This window comes from Oncorhynchus mykiss, chromosome 25, assembly GCF_057628025.1.
Source record: "Oncorhynchus mykiss isolate SJ-2025 chromosome 25, ASM5762802v1, whole genome shotgun sequence".
In the NCBI taxonomy this organism is placed as follows: Eukaryota; Metazoa; Chordata; class Actinopteri; order Salmoniformes; family Salmonidae; genus Oncorhynchus; species Oncorhynchus mykiss.
In genome coordinates this window covers 58,635,001-58,657,029 of record NC_143046.1, presented here as the reverse complement: position 1 = coordinate 58,657,029, position 22,029 = coordinate 58,635,001, and the positions used below count along the sequence as shown (strand labels likewise).

At 42.4% G+C, this 22,029-nt stretch overlaps 2 protein-coding genes across 8 annotated transcripts in view; both read right to left on the bottom strand.

Annotated features, from left to right (window-relative positions):
• Window positions 1-14,506, bottom strand: part of LOC110504192 (frizzled-3) — a 37,409-nt gene extending 22,903 nt beyond the window's left edge. The window contains exons 1-3 of one of the 2 annotated variants that reach the window (XM_036962280.2): window positions 14,363-14,497; window positions 12,763-12,854; window positions 11,461-12,099 (exon numbers count right to left, since the gene is read on the bottom strand). In XM_036962280.2, the coding sequence (XP_036818175.1) occupies window positions 11,461-11,700 (240 nt within the window). In that variant the 5' untranslated portion in view covers window positions 11,701-12,099; window positions 12,763-12,854; window positions 14,363-14,497. Of the gene's footprint in view, window positions 1-11,460; window positions 12,100-12,762; window positions 12,855-14,362 lie in introns of both variants that reach the window. The other variant, XM_036962279.2, reaches the window with a different exon arrangement.
• A 781-nt stretch (window positions 14,507-15,287) lies between these two features.
• The window catches only part of LOC110505366 (keratinocyte-associated protein 3), a 15,287-nt gene continuing 8,545 nt past the window's right edge, over window positions 15,288-22,029 (bottom strand). For 4 of the 6 annotated variants that reach the window (XM_021584547.3, XM_036962278.2, XM_021584545.3 and 1 more), the window contains 2 exons: window positions 19,595-19,693; window positions 15,288-19,145 (listed from right to left, as the gene is read on the bottom strand). In XM_021584547.3, coding sequence (XP_021440222.3) covers window positions 19,616-19,693 — 78 coding nt within the window. In that variant the 3' untranslated portion in view covers window positions 15,288-19,145; window positions 19,595-19,615. Of the gene's footprint in view, window positions 19,694-22,029 lie in introns of all 6 variants that reach the window. The other 2 variants (XM_090220634.1, XM_090220632.1) reach the window with 1 other exon arrangement.

Sequence of the window (22,029 nt, the reverse complement as noted above, 5' to 3'; positions counted from 1 at the left end):
TTTTTTTTTATTTAATAAAATAATCCTTTACAACCTGGTCAACGTTTTCTATTCATTTTGCAACTAATTTAATGTATGCTTTCATGGAAAACAAGGACATTTCTTAGAGACCCAAACTTTTGAAAGGTTGTGTATAGACACCGTGTTTGGAAAGTATTCAGACCCCTTTCCTTTTTCCAAATTTTATTACAACCTTATTAAAAAATGTATTAAATACTCCCCCCCAATCTACAAACAATACCCCATAATGACAAAGTGAAAACAGGTTTGTAGAAATCTTTGCAAATTTATCACAAAAAAAAAAAAACGTATTTACATAAGCATTCAGACCCTTCGCTATGAGACTCGAATTTTAGAGATCAGGGGAATCCTGTTTCCATTGATCATCCTTGAGATGTTTCTACAACTTGAATGGAGTCTACCTGTTGTAAATTCAATTGATTGGACATGATTTGGAAAGAAACACACACACCGGTCTGTATAACTTCCCACAGTTGACAATGCATGTCAGAGCAAAAACCAGGATCGATAGGATTGTGTCGAGGCACAGATCTGGGGAAGGGTAGCAAAGATATTCTGTAATATTGAAGGTCCAAGAACACAGTGGCCTCCATCGTTCTTAAATAGAAGTTTGGAACCACGTAGACTCTTCCTAGAGCTGGCCACCCAGCCAAACTGAGTAATCGGAGGTGAAGGGCCTTGGTCAGGAAGGTGACCAAGAACCCGATGGTCACCCTGACAGAGCTTCAGAGTTCCTCTGTGGAAATGGTTGTCCTTCTGGAAGGTTCTTCCATCTCATCAGCACTCCACCAATCAGGCTTTTATGGTAGAGGGGCCAGACGGAAGCCACTCCTCAGTAAAATACACATGACAGCCCACTTGGAGATTGCCAAAAGGCACCTAAAGGACTCTCAGACCATGAAAAACAAGATTCTCTGGTCTGATGAAAAGTGACTGAATTCCAAGCGTCACGTCTGGAGGAACCCTGGCACCATCCATACGGTGAAGCATGGTGGTGCCAGCATCATACTGTGGGGATGTTCTTCAGCGGCAGGGACTGGGAGACTAGTCAAGATTGAGGGAAACATTAGTTCAAGTAACAGACATCACCATCAACTGTTCAGTGGAGACTGTGTGTATCAGGCCTTCGTGGTCGAATTGCTGCAAAGAAACCACTATTAAAGGACACTAATAAGAAGAGACTTGCTTGTGCCAAGAAACCCGAGCAATGGACATTAAACCGGTGGAAATTTGTCCTTTGGTCTGGAGTCCAAATTGGAGATTTTTGGTCCCAACCGCCGTGTCTTTGTGAGAAGCAGAGTGGGTGAAGGGATGAATTCCGCATGTGTATTTCCCGCCGTAAAGCATAGGGGTGGTGTTATGGTGTGGGGGTGCTTTGCTGGTGACACTGTCTGATTTATTTAGAATTCAAGGCACACTTAACCAGCATGGCTATCACAGCATTCTGTAGCCATACGCCATTCCATCTGGTTTGAGCTTAGTGGGACTATCATTTGTTTTTCAACAGGACAACGACCTAACACACCTCCAGGCTGTGGAAGGGCTATTTTACCAAGAAGGAGAGTGATGAGTGCTGCATCAGATGACCTGGCCTCCACAATCCCCCGACCTCCACCAAATTGAGGGGGTTTGGGGTGAGTCAGACAGCAGAGTGAAGGAAAAGCAATCGAAAAGTGCTCAGCATACGTGGGAACTCCTTCAAGACTGTTGGAAAAACATTCCAGGTAAAGCTGGTTGAGAGAATGCCAAGAGTGTGCAAAGCTGTCATCAAGGCAAAGGGTGGCTATTTGAAGAATCTCAAATATATTTTGACTTGTTTCACGTCTCCAGGGTCACCTGGCCAACAACCAGTGAGATTGCAGAGCGCCAAATTCAAATACAGAAATAGTCATAAAAATTCAGAAAACAAAACATAGTTTTAAAGATTAACTTCTTGTGAATCCAACCAGCTCAAAATGCTTTACAGTGAAAGCATACCTTACGATTATTTGAGAACATAGCCCAGCAGACAAATCATTACAAACAGCCAAATAGAGATAGAGAAAATGAATCCCTTACCTTTTTTTTTATTTTTATTTTTTATTTTACCCCTTTCTCGCCCCAATTTCGTTGTAGTAGCTACTATCTTGTCTCATCGCTACAACTCCCGTACGGGCTCGGAAGAGACGAAGGTTGAAAGTCATGCGTCCTCCGATACACAACCCAACCAAGCCGCACTGCTTCTTAACACAGCGCACATCCAACCCGGAAGCCAGCCGCACCAATGCGCCGGAGGAAACACCGTGCACTTGGCTAGCGTACACTGCGCCCAGCCCGCCACAGGAGTCGCTGGTGCGCGATGAGACAAGGACACCCCTACCGACCAAGCCCTCCCTAACCCGGGCGACGCTAGGCCAATTGTGCGTCGCCCCACGGACCTCCCGGTCGCGGCCGGTTACGACAGAGCCTGGGCGCGAACCCAGGGACTCTGATGGCACAGCTGGCGCTGCAGTACAGCGCCCTTAACCACTGCGCCACCCGGGAGGCCCTTAATCCCTTACCTTTGATGATCTTCATATGGTTGCACTCAGAAAACATGTTCCTTTTGTTCGATAAAGTCTCTTTATATCCAAAAACCTCCAAAAACCGTTTTGTTTGCGTGTTTTCTTCAGTTATCTACAGGCTCAAACGCAGTCAAAACAGGCAGACAAAACATCCAAATTGTATCCGTAAAGTTCATAGAAACATGTCAAACAATGTTTATATTCAATCCTCAGGTTGTTTTTAGCCTAAATGATCTATAATATTTCAACCGGACAATAACGTCATCAATATAAAAGGTAAACAAGAAAGGCACTCTCGGGATTGTGCATGAAAAAGCTCTGTGACACGGTAGGGTCCACTCATTCAGACTGGTCTTACTCTCTCATTTATCAGAATACAAACCTGAAACAATTTCTAAAGACTATTGACATCTAGTGGAAGGCATAGGAACTGCAATTTGAGTCCTAAGTCAATGGATACTGTAATGGCATTGAATAGAAAACTACAAAACCAAAAAAACGACTTCCTGAATGGATTTCTCTCAGGTTTTAGCCTGCCAAATCAGTTCTGTTATACTCACAGACACCATTTTAACAGTTTTGGAAACTGTAGAGTATTTTCTATCCAAATCTACTAGTTATATGCATATCACATCTTCTGGGCCCAAGTAGCAGGCTATTTAATTTGGGCATGCTTTTCATCCAAAATTCCAAATGCTGCCCCCTACCCTAGAGAAGTTAACTTTTTTGGTTACTACATGATTCCATGTGTTATTTCATAGTTTTGATGTCTTCACTATTATTCTACAATGTAGAAAATAGTAAAAATAAAGAAAAACCCTTGAATGAGCATGTGTTCTAAAACTTGTGACCGGTAGTAAAAAAAAAAAGGCTATTATTATTGTTGCATTCATATTTTAGTTCTGTGTAGATTAATTCTGACTTTGAGGAAATGTATACTGGCTATGGCATCTCAAAATGGAAAAATGGTACTATTGCTGCTTTTTTCTCATTTTTCAAGCAAAGATTTTTTAAGGGAGTATGCGAGCACACTAGTTCGGTACGGCTAGGCGACAGCCAAACTGAAGCATGCTGACGCCTTAAGAGTTGGGTGGGGCTTCTGGCCCCAGATAATAAGTTGCACAAGTGGGTCTCAGGGAGCAGTGTGTGTGTGTGTGTGTGTGCGCGTGTGCGTGTATGTGTGTGCGTGTGTGCGTGTGTGTGTGTGCATTGAAGATGAGGGTGACAGTAGGACAGCCAGTTTGCAAATTCTGCAAAAACTCTGTATAATGTTTCTGGCTTAAAGAAGAACATGAAGGAGTGAAAGAGAAAAGAATGGCTGTTTTCCCTGTGGATTAGGGAGTCAAAGGGATTGGAGTGTTTAGAATGTGAGAACCTGCATCCTCTGTCCGACCGAGCACTGTCCCTGCCAGAGACCCCCACACAAACACACAGCAGCTCACTTCCAAAAGCTGTCATTAGCAGTGTGATTATCCCTCTGTACTATGGCCCAGTAGTCAGGTCAGGTGACTGGTCTTACTGTGCCTAAATTATTATTATTATTTAAAAAATGTTTACCTTTATTTAACTAAGCAAGTTAGTTAAGAACAAAATCTTATTTAAAATGTCGGCCTAGAAACAGTGGGTTAACCGATTTCAACCTTGTCAACTCTGGGATTCGATCCACCAACCTTTCGGTTACTGGCCCAACGCTCTAACCACTATGCTACCTGCCGCCCCAACGCAACTCTGGTGATGGTGACAGCTCACACTTCACATACTAACTGAGCACTAACATTCAGACCGCAATCACATGGTGCTGGGGCTCACACACAGGCACACGCAAACACACACCCACACATGGTTTAAGACCACGGGGTCTGAGTTACAGCCGAGACCACCCGCTATGATAGAGAGCTTACTGGATTTAGATACTAATGAGCCACATTACTGCTACGTTTGATTTTTGTTTAGAAAATGTCTACTGCCGCTACTGGAGGACTGTACCTGCCTGTAAAACCCAAGAAGACAAACGGGTTCAATTAGTAGTGTCTAAAAAGCTTTGTTTTTGTAGTGTTTTGTTTTTGGGTCGGCTGTGTTTGTGGTCTCTCGTTGCCACAGGGGACAGAGAACTTGCGGACTGCATCTTTAAAGGCCAATACACCTTTTAAAAAGAAAGCCAGTCTTACTCAGACATTTTGTGGGAGTTATATAAACCTCTATTCCAGCCTGCAGCCCAAACAGTGTCAAACACTGTCAGCCCTTTCTCCATCACCCATTCTCTCGCTCTCCATCCATCACATCCCCTCCTCCATTTCATCTGTCCATCTCTCCTCTTTCTCTTCATCATCCATACCCTACAGCTGCATCTCTCAGTCACTCATTTCCTCTATCACCCAAACCCTTCAGCACCGTTTCTTTCTCCCTCCCATTCCATCAACCATTTCCATTCTCCAATCATTTTTGCTCTCGTTCCTTAACCTTATTGTCCATGGGCCACCCCTCTCCTTCCGCTCTCACGCGTTCCAGAGAAAGAGTGATCTGGCCATGAATAGAGCAGGAGGACAAACACTGTTCTCTCCTTAATCTGCACTCCTCCTTCCTGAAAAGAGGGAATAATAGACAGCCCTCTCCCACACTCCCTCTTTCCAAGTCATTTATTCATTTGATTTATTCATTCATCCCTCCTTCACCCAGTCCAGATCAGACAAGAGCAGTTCCTGACATTCCAGCACATGACCACTTACCCTCCTCCCTCATTTGCCTCATCTATTCCTGGCATTCCCATAAATACATTTTCTACCCTTCCTCTCCATTCCTCCACTCCACACTCCTCACTTCAACTCTATCCCTCTTATAACATCTCTTCTACCCACTCACCCCCCTCCTGGCATTCATCACTCTGCATTTCCTCCCTGGGTACCATGGTAACAGGTGATGAGGGGAAAACAGACCAATCTGACAATGAGGCTTCTGATGGTCCTCATCCTGCTGTAGGTCAGAGGGCACATGTGTGTGTGTGTGCGCGCACACACACACACACACACACACACACACACACACACACACACCGCTGTGGAGAGGCAATCAAAACATGTTCCTACGGAGGGATAGATGGTCGGAGAGCGAGAAAGAGATGGCTATAAACAGTGTGTATACACCACAGCCATCACGGTGTACAATGAGTACCATCCCTTCCACAGTCACACCCAGAGACCCACTCAATCACAACTACCACCCACACAGCTACTGTCACAGCACACCGCCATCTGGGCTAAGGCTGTGATAGTCATGGAATTTTGGATGACGGTTATTGGTCAGCGAAATGAACGAGGTCACCGTTATAATATTTCGAATTTTAAAAGATGCACATTTTCTCCTCTCCTCCGCTCCTGACTGCGTGTGCTGCTGCAGGGGGGAGGGGGCATTGTCTAGGCAACCAAAGACTAATTTGCTACAACACCTTGCTTTCAGTTTCATCACGTTGTAAAGAGTCCATGTTACCTTGGAAACTAACTCAACCGCACAAATGCCCGGCCGTCCAGTCTTCAGTCAGCTGTTAAATATATATTTTTTAAATTATTTCTAAAACGGTGACTTATGACTGTTTTCAAGACGGTATTCATCCACAATCGTCGGTAACACGATTATACGGTAATGGTGCCAGCCCTAATCTGGGCTGCATCATACACCATTCTGTTATACAAGACTAATATCAACTACTCCCCCTGTTACAATGGCCTTATATTCCAGTCAATACAACATAGACAGAAGCGGCCACTAAGCACAGATCTATGATTAGCCTACCTTTTAAAGATCCTGACCCTGATCATTGTGAATTTGAACATAAAACTGCGACACCAAAATGAACCATTTACACCCTCTTAGCATTTTCTATAACAGCGTCATTCTCCTCTGACTAGAGCTGCATTGAGAAGATTTGCATTGTGTTCCAAAGTTTGGACACATCTACTCATTGAAGGGTTTTTATTTACTATTTTCTACAAAACAATCATATAGTAACCGATATAAAGTGTTAAACAAATCAAAATATATATATTATATTTGAGATTCTTCAAAGTAGCCACCCTTTGCCTTGACAGCTTTGCACACTCTTGGCATTCTTTCAACCAGATTCACCTGGAATGCTTTTCCAACAGTCTTGAAGGAGTTCCCACATATGCTGAGCACTTGGTGGCTGCTTTTCCTTAGCTTTGCGGTCCAACTCATCCCAAACCCCCTCAAATTGGGTTGAGGTCGGGTGATTGTGGAGGCCAGGTCATCTGACGCAGCACTTCATCACTCTCCTCCTTGATCAAATAGCCCTTAAACAGCCTGGAGGTGTGTTGGGTCACTGTCCTCTTGAAAAACAAGTGATAGTGGAACTAAGCCAGAAGGGATGGCGAATCGCTGCAGAATGCTGTGGTAGCCATGCTGCTTAAGTGTGCCTTAAATTGTAAATAAAGTCACAGACAGTTTCACCAGCAAAGCACCATCACAACTCCTACTCCTCTATGTATGGGATCAATATCATGCCAAATGTAAATCACCAATCCACAAACAAACAGCTTTTGATTTGTATCTGTAAATCGAGGTCCTTAAGTAAAATGACTTCCATAAAGTTTTGTACATGGGAAAGATATGCGCAAACATGAAAGGTATGGCAAACCTGCAACTTCATATTTGGAAGCGCTTTGGTCACCTGACTTTTGGCAGGGATTTGACGACAAGAAAAAGACGAAGTTCTCACACATAGAAAAAAGTTATCACGGTAGAAAGTGACTTGTAGTCATAGAAAAAGATTTGTGCCCATAGAAAGCGATTTCTATATATTGCTGACAGCCTCTCATTCGGCCATGTTGATGCCTGCCTTTCAAGGTTGCATAAATTATAGTATGGTAACCATAATATGTTAACCATATGTGTAACCATAGTATGTCGAAACCCTATATTACTATATATTTGCGACACTATTGTGGTGTACCCCCTTTTCCTCAACCAAATAGTTGAATTAGCTGGCCAGTGTGATAGCACCACTAAATGTGAAGGATATGTCACACATTGTAAGGGATTATAATCCATCCGCTGTCTCATGTTGCACAGACAACGAGCATTAAGGAGACATAAGTATTCCTGAGGCCTCTAACCGTTTCTCTAGGAGAGGCATGAAAAAGGTAGAGGGGAGGTGTAGGATATGGGATCAGACTCCCTCCCCCCAACCTGGACTTGAACCAGGGACCCTCTGCACATAGACAAGTCACCCTTGAAGCATTGTTACGCAAAACAACAGTCTCAACGTTAACAGTGAAGAGGCGACTCTGCAACTCTGCCTAGAACGCCAGCATCCCAAAGAAAAAGCCACATCTCAGACTGGCCAACAAAAATAAAAGATTCACATTGGAAAAAGAACAGACACTAAACAGAGAAACTCTGTCTAGAAGACCAGCATCCCAGAGTCACATCTTCACTGTTGACTTTGAGACTGGTGTTTTGCAGGTACTATTTAATAAAGCTGCCAGTTGAGGACTTGTGAGGCATCTGGTTCTTAAACTAGACACTAATGTACTTGTCCTCTTGCTCAGTTGTGCACCGGGGCCTCCCACTCTTTCTATTCTGGTTAGAGCCAGTTTGCACTGTTCTGTGAAGTACATAGCGTTGTACGAGATCTTCAGTTTCTTGGCCTCTGTACGCCTATGTAGATATTCCATTTAAAAAATATTCTGCTTCCAGCTACAATAGTCACTTACAACATAAACAATGTCTACACTGTATTTTGGATCAATTTTAAGTTATTTTAAATTGAAAAAAAAGAATGTGCTTTTCTTTCAAAAAACAAGGACATTTCTAAGTGACCCCAGACTTTTGAATTGTAGTAAGTGTGCGTGCACGCGTGTACACACACAGTATATCATATATATGGTATATACAGTGCATTCGGAAAGTGTTCAGACCACTTTGACTTTTTCCACATCGTAATAACATTACCACCCTCATCAATCTACACACAATACCCCATAAAGACAAAGCGAAAGCAGGTTTTTAGAAATGTTTGCAAGTGGTTTTTGCTTTTTCATTATGGGGTATTGTGTGTAGATTGGTGGGGGGGCAATGTAATAAGATTGTAACGAAACAAAATGTGGAAAAACAGTACTGAATACTTTCCGAATGCACTGTAGGTTATCCATACATAGATGCATTATTTTTAACAGGGGGCTGCTCAGCTCTACTCTGCACTCTGCTGACAGAGGATAAGTCACCATCACCATATAGGATATAGCTACCAGCTAGCATTAAGTTACTACTAGCCTACACAGTATAGATGGATGGATGGATGCATGGATAGACTACTCCCCTCACTACATTAGGCTAACTGGCATTATCCCACCAAACTGTCTGTCTATGGTGAAGGCTGTGGGTGGAAATGCTTTGCTATTCTGATTGTTTCTCTGCATTTCAACAACGCTCTATAGAACCAGCAAAATAATTACGACTTTTAAGACTAAATACTAAAGGCTTCCCTTCTTTTCGCCGACAGACTTTGAATGACGTAATCACCCAATTCATCGGCAGCCGTGCCAACCAACAGGGCCCAGTAACATTGTGTCTGTGTGTTTTGGAGGATGTGATGGCCCAGTGGTGGTCCCAGGTTTTAGTGTAGTTGATTAAATCAGCATAGTAGAGTCTGGGGCTGAGAGACAGCCAGGATCCCATGCTGGGAGAGAGACAAACACAGAAAAGACCTCCACCATGGGGCCCTGGTAGAGACAGACCTCCCACACACTGCACTCTGCCAGAGTCAGACATTTTCTCTTTCAATCCCACTCACCCGCTCCCTTACATTAAAAACACACACATACTCTCCCGGTCTTCCATCCTACCTCCTGCCCTCTCTCTCAGGTAGTGAATTCCTTAGCTCAGGTCTCATCTACCTCTCTCTTGTACAGGGTTATTATTAGAGGGGAAAGGGGGTGCCACTACATAATGGATTGGATTTATTATTCATAAAAAAATTGTCAGACCAGACCAGCCCCAGAGTGATGTCATCACGTGTGTGAAGGGGGAGTTTCGTGGGTGCTTACATTGGGTGCTCTGTTGTGACTCAAGAGCTAATTTGCCCATTCACACACTCTTTCCCTCTTTCACTACAGCCCTTTCCCTTTCTCTCCCATCTCCCCCCCAGGCTTAATTGACTGCAGTATCGGGTGAGGGAGAATCATTCTGCGCTGAAAATCAATCGTTCCATTGTGGGGCGGTGGGGCAGATTAGTGGCTAGTTAGCACTGGTGAATAATGTCAGCTGGCACCATTGAACCTGTTGTCAATCACACAGGAAACAGCACAGTACCAAGGCCTCATAGAAACATACAAAAGTAGCCCTGTACCAGCCAGGGCTACAGCTCTACTTGATATAACATGCTTTCTGTTGCAGTAATTGGATGTGGTTCACTAAAGGCATGGCTTACACTGGGTTTTGTGAGACAGATGTAAGCCAGCCACACAGACACGCATGCGCACACAGGAAAATACAGTAGGTTGGTTTACAGCTGAAATGATGTTCTGTCCAGATGGCTGAGGCATGGTAATAGTGAAGCATGGTGCGGTTAACACCAGGGCTCAGTCCCCTCAGGGAAACCATGTGCTGCTGACTGGGCTCTATGTGTGTGTGTGTGTGTGTGTGTGTGTGTGTGTGTGTGTGTGTGTGTGTGTGTGAGAGAGAGACCAGGCTGTGTCGGCTAGGAGTCACTATGGATTATCTTGCCTGCTAATGACTGTTGCTGTTCATGTAAAACATGATGAAGCAGCTTCCTGCGGCAAGAGGCATTACTTTATCTATGCTTCTGTGTTAGTCTAAGTATGTGGCATTCTCCACACACACACACACAATGAATCAGAGCGGGTATAGCCAGTGTCCGGTGAGGGATATTATTCAATTTCCTTTGCGGATTCTCACAACCAGAACCCCTCCACTGATGCTGCCAGAGTGACTGGGAGTGAGAACTAGCACAGTCTCACATTGCAGCTCCTCCTGTTGCAACAACTGCATTTTGTAAAGCTGCCTTCCGGGGCTGAAGGGTAGGGCTTAGGTTACTTCTTTACTAGGTTAAATAAAGTTCAACAGATGTTTATTTAAATTCTCACAATATATGTTGATAAAATTCAACAAAAATGCTCAATGATTGAATAAGCAGAAAAAAAAAGCACAGCATGGTTTTTTTTCTTCCCTGTGATGGTTTCGGCTGATTCTGATGTGGGCAAAATAATCTGAAAATGGGGAACAGCTGTTCTGGGAATTTCTGTACCAGATTTTGCTGCAGCAAAATATGAGTAATGTCATCCTCATTATGCTACAACTAGATTTATTGAGAGGCCATAAAAGAAGGCCAAAGATTAAGAGCTACAGGTAGAGATGTTTTTTGGAAGCTATACACGTGTACTAAGGCGATGGGTAACAAAACAGATGAGGGCATGATTAAAAGGGTGGAGATACAACTGTACGCCATCACGTTAACATACTGTAATGGCACTCTAAAACGTAATGACTAGCAGACACGAGTCATCAAATCAGAAAATACTGCCTTACACATGCACTCCAAGCAACAGCAGACAGAAACAAAACTCTATTACAAATCAAAAATATGTCAGCCTAGAAATATGCTGAGAAATAAGTACAAGTAAGGCCACTAACCTATTGACGTTAACAACCTATCCTTGCTCATTCATTCTGAAGACTGTCACAAAAGAGAAGGACAGAACAGCCAGTAATCTGAGTCGGTTGGTTTCTATGTCAGCCCAAACGCTCAACTTACAACCTCATATCACTCTATTCAGAAAGCAGGATCCCTTTGGAGCAACAGCAAAGCACATACACAAACTCAAAGACCGTCAGGTACACACACACACACAGCTGTAGTCAGTACCTCCATGGCGAGCGCGGCCGTCTGCTGGTCGTAGTGGTTGAGGAGGTTGGGCATGAAGGTGGTGTTGTAAGGCAGGTCCTGGCACATCCGTAGTCCTATTGGCTCACAGGTAAACGTACTGTGGCTCTCTGCTGTCTCCGCATGGATAGACAGACAGGGTGAGCAGAGAGACCAGAAGAAGAGGAGGAAGAGTGACCTAGACATGACCCTGTCTCTGTGTGAGTCCCACCTCACACTCATCCTCAATTCACAAAGCAGGGTAGGGGGAGAGAGGGATGAAGAGAGGAGATGAGGGATTAGAGAACAGCGGGGCTATTCTTCTACACAATCACACCCTGGAGATCTGTGGAGCTCACAGGGGAGTCCTGCTGCTTCCATCCCCCAGAGAATGCACCCTGCCTGGCAACGGGATCCACACAGCCAGGCTCTCTCCTCCAGGCCCTCTCTTGCTGGGTCTGTACCCGCTGGAGGGCTGAAATCATCAGCCTAGATGTTCCACCGTCTCCCCCCCCCCACCTCCAGCACAGCTATGGTCCTCTGTTCTTCTCTCCAACAAAATAAAATGAGAAACTGCCTATTGAAAGTCTTCAGTGTTTCTTCAAAGAACGTCCAACGGCCGAGTAACACGTCAAGCAAGACCTACAAGTTCAAATACAAAAGAATGGTAAGACAAGTGGCAAGAAAGTCCTCTAAAATGTGTATAAGTGACAAGAGCCAGGGAGTTGAAAAACAGCATCCCCATCTCTCATTTACACAAGTCCCCATAGATCTTCAACATATCTGATTCAATAGACATAATGCTGTAGTTATTACATTATTATTAGTCACTTATATGTATTACATTTTTACATTTTCAATTGAAACATCTAAGCTACTTCTAGGTTATTGATAAGGGTGAAAACAGTTAAACATAGGCTTACAGCAACACTGTACAAAACATTAGGAACACCTGCTCTTTCCATGACAGACAGACCAGGTGAATCCAGGTGACAGCTATGATCCCTTATTGATGTCACATGTTAAATCCACTTCAAATCAGTGTAGATGATGGGCAGGAGACAGGCAAAAAAAAAAAAATAATTAAAGCCGTGAGACGTGTAGGTGTGCCAATTGAGGGTGAATGGGCAAGAAAAGATGTCACCAAAGCCCCATATACTACCCACCACTGCGACCTGTATTCTCTCGTTGGCTGGTCCTCACTACATATTCGTTGCAAAACCCACTGGCTGTAGGCCATCGAAAGTCCTTGCTAGGTAAAGCTCTGCCTCATCTCAGCTCACTGGTCATCATAGCAACACCCACCAGTAGCATGTGCTCCAGCAGGTATAGTTCACTGGTCATCCCCAAAGCTCCTCCTTTGGCCGCCTATCCTTCCAGTTCTCTGGTGCCAATGACTGTAAAGGGTTGCAAAAAAAAAAAAAAAAGAAAAAAAAAAAGAAATCACTGAAGTTGGAGACTTGTATCTATCTCCCTCACTAATTTGAAGCGTCAGCTGTCAGAGCAGCTTACCGATCGCTGCAGCTGTACACAGCCCATCTGGAAATAGCCCATCCAACCAACTACCTACCTCATCCCCATATGTTTTTCTGCTCTTTTGCACACCAGTATTTCTACCTGCACATCCTCATCTGCACATATATCACTCGTGTAAATTGCTAAATTGTAATTGCTCCACCACTATTGGCCTATTTATTGCCTTACCTCCTTACTTCATTTGCACACACTGTATAAAGATTTTCTATTGTGTTATTGACTGTATGATTGTTTATCCAATGTGTAACTATTGTTTGTGTCGCACTGCTTTGCTTTGCTTGTTCTCAACTGGCCTACCTGGTTAAAAAAAGGTGAGAAAAAAAATGAAGTGCCTTTTACAGGGGTATGATAGAAGGTGCAAGGCACACCGGTGTGTGTCAAGAACTGCAACTCAATAATAGGAAGGTGTTCTTAATGTTTTGTACACTCAGTGATTTATTAGGAAATACATTTGTCAGGATTGGATTACCGTCACTTAATTAAATGTTCAACATGATACTGTCCAATAGGTCTACGACACACACCTAGGTATACAGGCCTGCAGGTGTCAGTCGTCCAATGTCGCTAATGGTTTCTGTACAGAGCAATTTATATTAATTTTTGCAGTACAACCTTGTTTGTGGGGCGTTCATTTGCTACTAAACAGCTGCGCACACGCCCTTCCAGTCGAGTCAATCTATTATGCCCAGCAAAGCATGTTTCCTCTTCTTGAATATCCACTCTTTTCAATTGAATTTAACCCCTGCAAACTGACCACAGACGCCGACCCCTAGCCGCACGGTGGTGTGAGGTTGGCGGGGCAACTAACATGCTCTCGTCATGTTACGTATCACGGGTTGATGACTATGTCACTGGTGTCGCAAAGAAATGCAATTTAAGCTGTATATCTATCTATACAGCAACCTCAGTGAGTGTATAATAACGTAACGTTAGATACGCCGGTTAATACCTACAAAATACAATGCAACCATACAGTGGAACATTGTTTTTCTATCTAGCCAAAGACATCACTGCTAGCCCCAAGACAATTCTGACAATCTCCTGACCTAAAAGCTCGCTCCCCAACGTGTCCCGAGTCGAACACCTACCGTTAGCTAGCTGAGCTAACGCTACCATTTGTTTTTTTTTGTTGACAGGAATGAAATAATTGTTTTCGTAATTCTTACATTGTATACGAAACCTAACTCGCAAACGTGATATGGTGACGTAGCAGGTATTAAAACGTTTCGCTACTGTACCTCTAAAAAAAAAAAAAAAAAATTGTCAGTCAGTGACAAAATCTTCCAAGCTATAACACGAGCAAACGCTTCGTAGAAACATGTAATTTTTCAAGCCCGTTTGCACACGAATAGAAAAAGCTAAACTTCACCTTCAATTGGAATTCTGCTTGATCTGCAGTGCTCTTCGCCGCTGTTTATTCCAGTTACAATACACACATAAGCACCTCTCTCTCGCTGCTGCTGTGCCTGTAAATCCATTCAATTATCTATTCCCGGACGCGCGCTTTGAGTGAGAGCGCGCAGAGCAATAAGAGCCAACTGATTGCATTATGCAAAATTATCGATCAGTTCAATTGGTATATATATATATCATAGAGAAATAAAAAATATAATTAACATGTCCAATGTTATATTCATGGTTGCATAATAGGCTGCAGAATATAGATAACAATTCCCATCCCCTACAGCCATCACCCCAATGCCAACATGTAAGGTAAACAAACAGTAATGTGGAGAGCACACCCGAGGTAAAATGTGTGAGTAGGCCTAAAGCCCACGATATGATTTGTATTTATTTATTGCAGTTGTAAGCCTACTCGACAATAGGCAGTACAGCCTATGATGGAAACTTGTGATGTGTAGGGCTGGGAATTGCCTCGATACTTTGGTACCAATATGATTTGTATTGCGATTCTATATGTATTGAGATTCAATACTATGATTTTTCGATGTTCCAAACATATCTCCCAAACCGTATGTCTGGGAGAAGAGCCATATTTAAGTGTTGATCAGTCATGGAAATAAAAGTGCTGAAAACAAATTGGCTCCATTTAAAAAGATGTAGAAAAAGCTATGAATGAAAAATACTGGAGTTTTGATGTGGGTATAGCCAACTAGCAATAAAATAAAAATGGCAAAATGGTCAAAAAAATACCATCAAAAATAATATCCCGATACGTAACAGTAACAGTAACACCCCCCCCCCCCATCACTAGTGGTGTGTGAGATTGTGCTGTGCATTTCTTCCCAGTCAAGATATTCTGAGGATAGCAATGATTAGTCAAATAGTAAACATTCATTTGAAGCAGATTTAATATAAATAAATATATATATAAACTTTGAGCACATTGATCAGTGTGACATAAAATCAACAAAAACAAAGCTGATGCAACTTCTGGTACAAATACCTCAGGCAACCAAAAACCATCATACAGTTGAAGTCGGAAGCTTACATACACTTAGGTTGGAGTCATTAAAAGTTGTTTTCAACAACTCCTCAAATTTCTTGTTAAACTATAGTTTTGGCAAGTCGGTTAGGACATCTACTTTGTGCATGACCATAGTAATTTTTCCAACAATTGTTTACAGACAGATTTCACTTATAATTCATTTTTATCACAATTCCAGTGGGTTAGAAGTTTACATACACTAAGTTGACTGTGCCTTTAAACAGCTTGGAAAATTCCAGAAAATGATGTCATGGCTTTAGAAGCTTCTGAAAGGATAATTGACATCATTTGAGTCAATTGGAGGTGTACCTGTGGATGTATTTCAAGGCCTACCTTCAAACTCAGTGCCGCTTTGCTTGACATGGAAAAATCAAAAGAAATCAGCCAAGACCTCAGAAAATAAATCGTAGACCTCCACAAGTTTGGTTCATCCTTGGGAGCAATTTCCAAACGCCTGAAGGTACCACGTTCATCTGTACAAACAATAGTACGCCAGTATAAACACCATGAGACCACGCAGCCATCATACCGCTCAGGAAGGAGAAGCGTTCTGTCTCCTAGAGATTAATCTATTTTGGTGCGAAAAGCACAAAATCAGTCCCAGAACAATAGCAAAGGACCTTGTGAAGATGGAGGAAACAGGTACAAAAGTATCTATATCCACAGTAAAACAAGTCCTATATCGACATAACCTGAAAGGCCGCTCAGCAAGGAAGAAGCCACTGCTCCAAAACCATAATGAAAAAGCCAGACTACGGTTTGCAACTGCACATGGGGACAAAGATCATACTTTTTGGAGAAATGTCCTCTGGTCTGATGAAACAAATAGAACTGTTTGGTCATAATGACCATCATTATGTTTGGAGGGAAAAGAGGGATGCTTGCAAGCCGAAGAACACCATCCCAACCGTGAAGCACGGGGCTGGCAGCATCATGTTGTGGGGGTGCTTTGCTGCAGGAGGGACTGGTGCACTTCACAAAATAGATGGCATCATGAGGTAGGAAAATTATGTGGATATATTGAAGCAACATCTCAAGACATCAGTCAGGAAGTTAAAGCTTGGTCGCAAATGGGTCCTCCAAATGGACAATGACCCCAAGCATACTTACAAAGTTGTGGCAAAATGGATTAAGAACAACAAAGTCGAGGTATTGGAGTAGCCATCACAAAGACCTGACCTCAATCCTATAGAACATTTGTGGGCAGAACTGAAAAAGCCCGTGCACACCTGACTCAGTTACACTAGCTCTGTCAGGAGGAATGGGCCAAAATTCACCCAACTTATTGTGGGAAGCTACCGCCAAACATTTGACCCAAGTTGAACTATTTAAAGGCAATGCTACCAAATACTAATTGAGTGTATGTAAAACTTCTGACCCACTGGGAATGTGATGAAAGAAATAAAAGCTGAAATAATTCTCACTACTATTATTTTGACATTTCACATTCTTAAAATAAAGTGGTGATCCTAACTGGCCTAAGACAGGGAATTTTTACTAGGATTAAATATCAGGAATTGTGAAAAACTGAGTTTAAATGCATTTGGCTAAGGTGTATGTAAACTTCCGACTTCAACCGTACATCATTAAATGTAGATCAATTCAGTTTATTTCAGGAGGTGAAATTAAATTCCACTCATGCTAAAAAAAAAAACCAAACTATTAAAACTTAATTGAAATTAAACTTCCTTTACTGAATAAATAGGATATTGACCCAACTCTTATACACAAAACATTAATGAACCACATTCCGAACAATTAATGAACCACAATCCAAACAACCCACCAGGGTTTAAACTCTAAAATCCAGCTCATCTTGATGAGTAGCCTTACATTAACTATCACTCCAAAACCACACTGTATTACTACTGTAGTATCAACAACATACAGCAGCCCTGGAGGGACAACCTTCAGCCGGGCACGCATAGGTAACCCGCTTTATAGTGTCAGTCACCTCCTTATGTCAATATTGATTTTCCCCTCAGTTTGGGGGATTAGCCTTGCATGCAAAGATTACACCCTGCTCGATTTAACCCAGCCCCAGATTAACCCAGCCCCAGATTAACCGCATCAGCACTGAGCTGATCGCTTCTGCCTGGTGTTGGGGAATGTGAGCCCACCCCAGCTACGCCTGAAACAAACTCTCAGGGCGCATCTCAGTACTCTAAAGTGGTTTCCTCTCCCTGTTTCCTTTCCTTCATATGCACCATCAGGAAAAAAACTGGGGGATAGGAGAGGATGCAATTCAAGACAATTGATATTGAACCACAGAACCCTTCTCGGACAGGATATTGCTATATTCCTACATATATCAAGTAGGGCTGGGCGATTATATTGAATTAACTCAAATTAGTGTTTTTGCGCGATATTCCAAATGCCTGTATCACAAAAAGTATCATGTTTATTTTTATGAGCGTTTATGTCCGCTTGTTCTCATGCCTTTTTGGTCTCGTTTTCTTCGCTCCATCTGCTGTGACTGTGCACCTTAACATTTACACACACACACACACACACACACACACACGAGAGATCACTTCATTCACTCTGTGACAAGTGGTTTCAACTTGCTAGTCACTATTTGCATTTGCGGTTTGGTCCAACAGAATCAGTCATATGAACCCCCGAAAGATATTGAGATAGTATTTTTTTACTGTAATAGAGGATAAGTTAACCTCTAAAGATACCCTTTTAAGTCTCAACTCCTCAAATTGCACGAGAGCAGACTACTAAAACAGGAGTATATATTTTGGAAAATGAATGCTCAGTTTGTCATGCGCTGCATTGCAGTACCACATACCTCTAGCAGCATTTTAGCCAAAGACTGTTATATTAGCTGTCTAGTCTGTGTTTTAGAAATGTGCAGTAATATTCATTCTCATTTTGAGAAATAAGGTAGACCACTTGATTTCAATATCTGACAGGCTAGCATGCCGTTCAAACAGTTAGGAGATGGACAGAAGGGTGTGTTCATAACAAGGTAGAACAAACTGTTCTACTTTGTCAGCAAATAGATCCAAGTTGGCTAAACTTGAAATATAAAGATTAGCTGGTTACTCAGTAGCACGTGGGCTTGTGCTAGAGAGATTGTTTATGAGACAAGTGTTAATTTTCTATAATGCCTGCTACAAGAAGTTATACATTATGCATGGTTCGGGTTAACTGTAACAAAAAGGGCATATTCATAGACTACAAAGCCAGATCAGTGATTATTGCAAAAAGCAGGTTAAACAATATTAGCGGGTCTTGTGGTTGTAGAAGGCTTATATTTAGCCTAGGTATAACTTCACAAGCCCCGAATTCATTAGATTCTTGCTGACTGTTTGAAATGCAGTGTATTTGACCTTTAATTGTAAAACAAAGTATATCGTGAATTGCCCATAAGTCAGAATAAAATGAAGATAGGATTTATAGGCATAACGGCATGATAAATGCCAAATGTGATTAAATACAACCATTTCCATGATCATAGCGGAATACTATAACGAGGATATTCATCCCATGAATAACCTCTACACTAAAGGCGTTTGTCATTTTGCATTTGTGAAATGTTGGTGGATCAAGGGGAGGTTGACATTCTCAGAGGACGTGAACAAATAGAGACATGGTCATCTTACAGTCCAGCCGCTCACTGAGAGGGAGAGGAGAGACTTTGGTATGAGTGGCATCAGGGAGGTTCTCTGAAGAGGACGAGGTTCAGTCATCACTGTCGCCATTAAACAAATGTTGGGAAGAGAGCATGAGAGGAGGTATTAGTTACTTCCGTAGATCTGAAGAAAAAAAATTTAGATGTGTAGCATTTCAGTTTACAGTACAGAAATGACCCAGTATTTACTTTAAAATGACATGGTAAAACAGTAATTGCACAGTCATAACCCTTGAACTCATGTTTTTTAGGATTTACTAAAACAAGTAGCACTAGGCACCATGGCACCACCTAGAGGAATGGAAAAGGAGAAATATGTAAATCATGTTAAGAAGCCTAATTATGAACCCATGTATGGATGTGAATATTAGCATTTACATAAATTAATGTATTATGTTTGTAAAATGTGAAAAAAAAAAAAATATTTTAAAACATAAAATAGAAAAGGAGAAAGGGCTAGGGGGTAGAGGCTCAGGGAAGGGTCAAACACCGGTGGACTGATCCCTCACCTCCCTGAGTGTGGCAGTCCTCTATCCAATCAGGCTTTGGCCTTGGGGTGAGTACTCTGGATCTGCTGCTGCCCTATTGGTCAGAGCCTCTTCCTCCAGCTGGCACAGAGAAAAGAGACAGGTGAGATGGGGATTCAGAGAAAGAGAAAGAGAAAGAGAAAGAGAGAGAGAAAGAGAGAGAGAAAGAGAGAGAAAGAGAGTGTGAGAGAGTGTGAGTGAGTGTGTGTATATTCGGAAAGTATTCAGACCCCTTCTCCACATTTTGTTACGTTACAGCCTTGTTCTAAAACGGATTAAATATGTTTTGCCCCTCAACCTACACACAACACCCCATAATGACAAAGCAACAATGTATTACAAATAAAAAATAGAAATACCTTATTTACACAAGTATCCAGACCCTCTGCTATGAGACTCGAAATTGAGTTCAGGTGCATCCTGTTTCCATTAATTATCCTTGAGATGTTTCTACAACTTTGGAGTTCACCTGTGTTAAATTCAATTGATTGGACATGATTTGGAAAGGCACACCTGTCTACAGTGCCTTGCGAAAGTATTCGGCCCCCTTGAACTTTGCGACCTTTTGCCACATTTCAGGCTTCAAACATAAAGATATAAAACTGTATTTTTTTGTGAAGAATCAACAACAAGTGGGACACAATCATGAAGTGGAACGACATTTATTGGATATTTCAAACTTTTTTAACAAATCAAAAACTGAAAAATTGGGCGTGCAAAATTATTCAGCCCCCTTAAGTTAATACTTTGTAGCGCCACCTTTTGCTGCGATTACAGCTGTAAGTCGCTTGGGGTATGTCTCTATCAGTTTTGCACATCGAGAGACTGACATTTTTTCCCATTCCTCCTTGCAAAACAGCTCGAGCTCAGTGAGGTTGGATGGAGAGCATTTGTGAACAGCAGTTTTCAGTTCTTTCCACAGATTCTCGATTGGATTCAGGTCTGGACTTTGACTTGGCCATTCTAACACCTGGATATGTTTATTTTTGAACCATTCCATTGTAGATTTTGCTTTATGTTTTGGATCATTGTCTTGTTGGAAGACAAATCTCCGTCCCAGTCTCAGGTCTTTTGCAGACTCCATCAGGTTCTTCCAGAATGGTCCTGTATTTGGCTCCATCCATCTTCCCATCAATTTTAACCATCTTCCCTGTCCCTGCTGAAGAAAAGCAGGCCCAAACCATGATGCTGCCACCACCATGTTTGACAGTGGGCATGGTGTGTTCAGGGTGATGAGCTGTGTTGCTTTTACGCCAAACATAACGTTTTGCATTGTTGCCAAAAAGTTAAATTTTGGTTTCATCTGACCAGAGCACCTTCTTCCACATGTTTGGTGTGTCTCCCAGGTGGCTTGTGGCAAACTTTAAACAACACTTTTTATGGATATCTTTAAGAAATGGCTTTCTTCTTGCCACCCCTCCATAAAGGCCAGATTTGTGCAATATACGACTGATTGTTGTCCTATGGACAGAGTCTCCCACCTCAGCTGTAGATCTCTGCAGTTCATCCAGAGTGATCATGGGCCTCTTGGCTGCATCTCTGATCAGTCTTCTCCTTGTATGAGCTGAAAGTTTAGAGGGACGGCCAGGTCTTGGTAGATTTGCAGTGGTCTGATACTCCTTCCATTTCAATATTATTGCTTGCACAGTGCTCCTTGGGATGTTTAAAGCTTGGGAAATCTTTTTGTATCCAAATCCGGCTTTAAACTTCTTCACAACAGTATCTCGGACCTGCCTGGTGTGTTCCTTGTTCTTCATGATGCTCTCTGCGCTTTTGACGGACCTCTGAGACTATCACAGTGCAGGTGCATTTATACGGAGACTTGATTACACACAGGTGGATTGTATTTATCATCATTAGTCATTTAGGTCAACATTGGATCATTCAGAGATCCTCACTGAACTTCTGGAGAGAGTTTGCTGCACTGAAAGTAAAGGGGCTGAATAATTTTGCACGCCCAATTTTTCAGTTTTTGATTTGTTAAAAAAGTTTGAAATATCCAATAAATGTCGTTCCACTTCATGATTGTGTCCCACTTGTTGTTGATTCTTCACAAAAAAATACAGTTTTATATCTTTATGTTTGAAGCCTGAAATGTGGCAAAAGGTCGCAAAGTTCAAGGGGGCCGAATACTTTCGCAAGGCACTGTATATAAGGTCCCACAGTTGACAGTGCATGTCAGTGCAAAAACCAAGCCATGAGGTTGAAGGAATTGTCCGTAGAGCTCTGAGACAGGATTGTGTCGAGGCACAGATCTGGGGAAGGGTACAAAAACATTTCTGCAGCATTGAAGGTTCCCAAGAACACAGTGGCCTCCATCATTCTCAAATGGAAGAAGTTTGGAACCACCAAGACTCTTTTGACCGCCTGGCCAAACTGAGCAATCGGGGGAGGAGGGCCTTGGTCAGGGAGGTGAC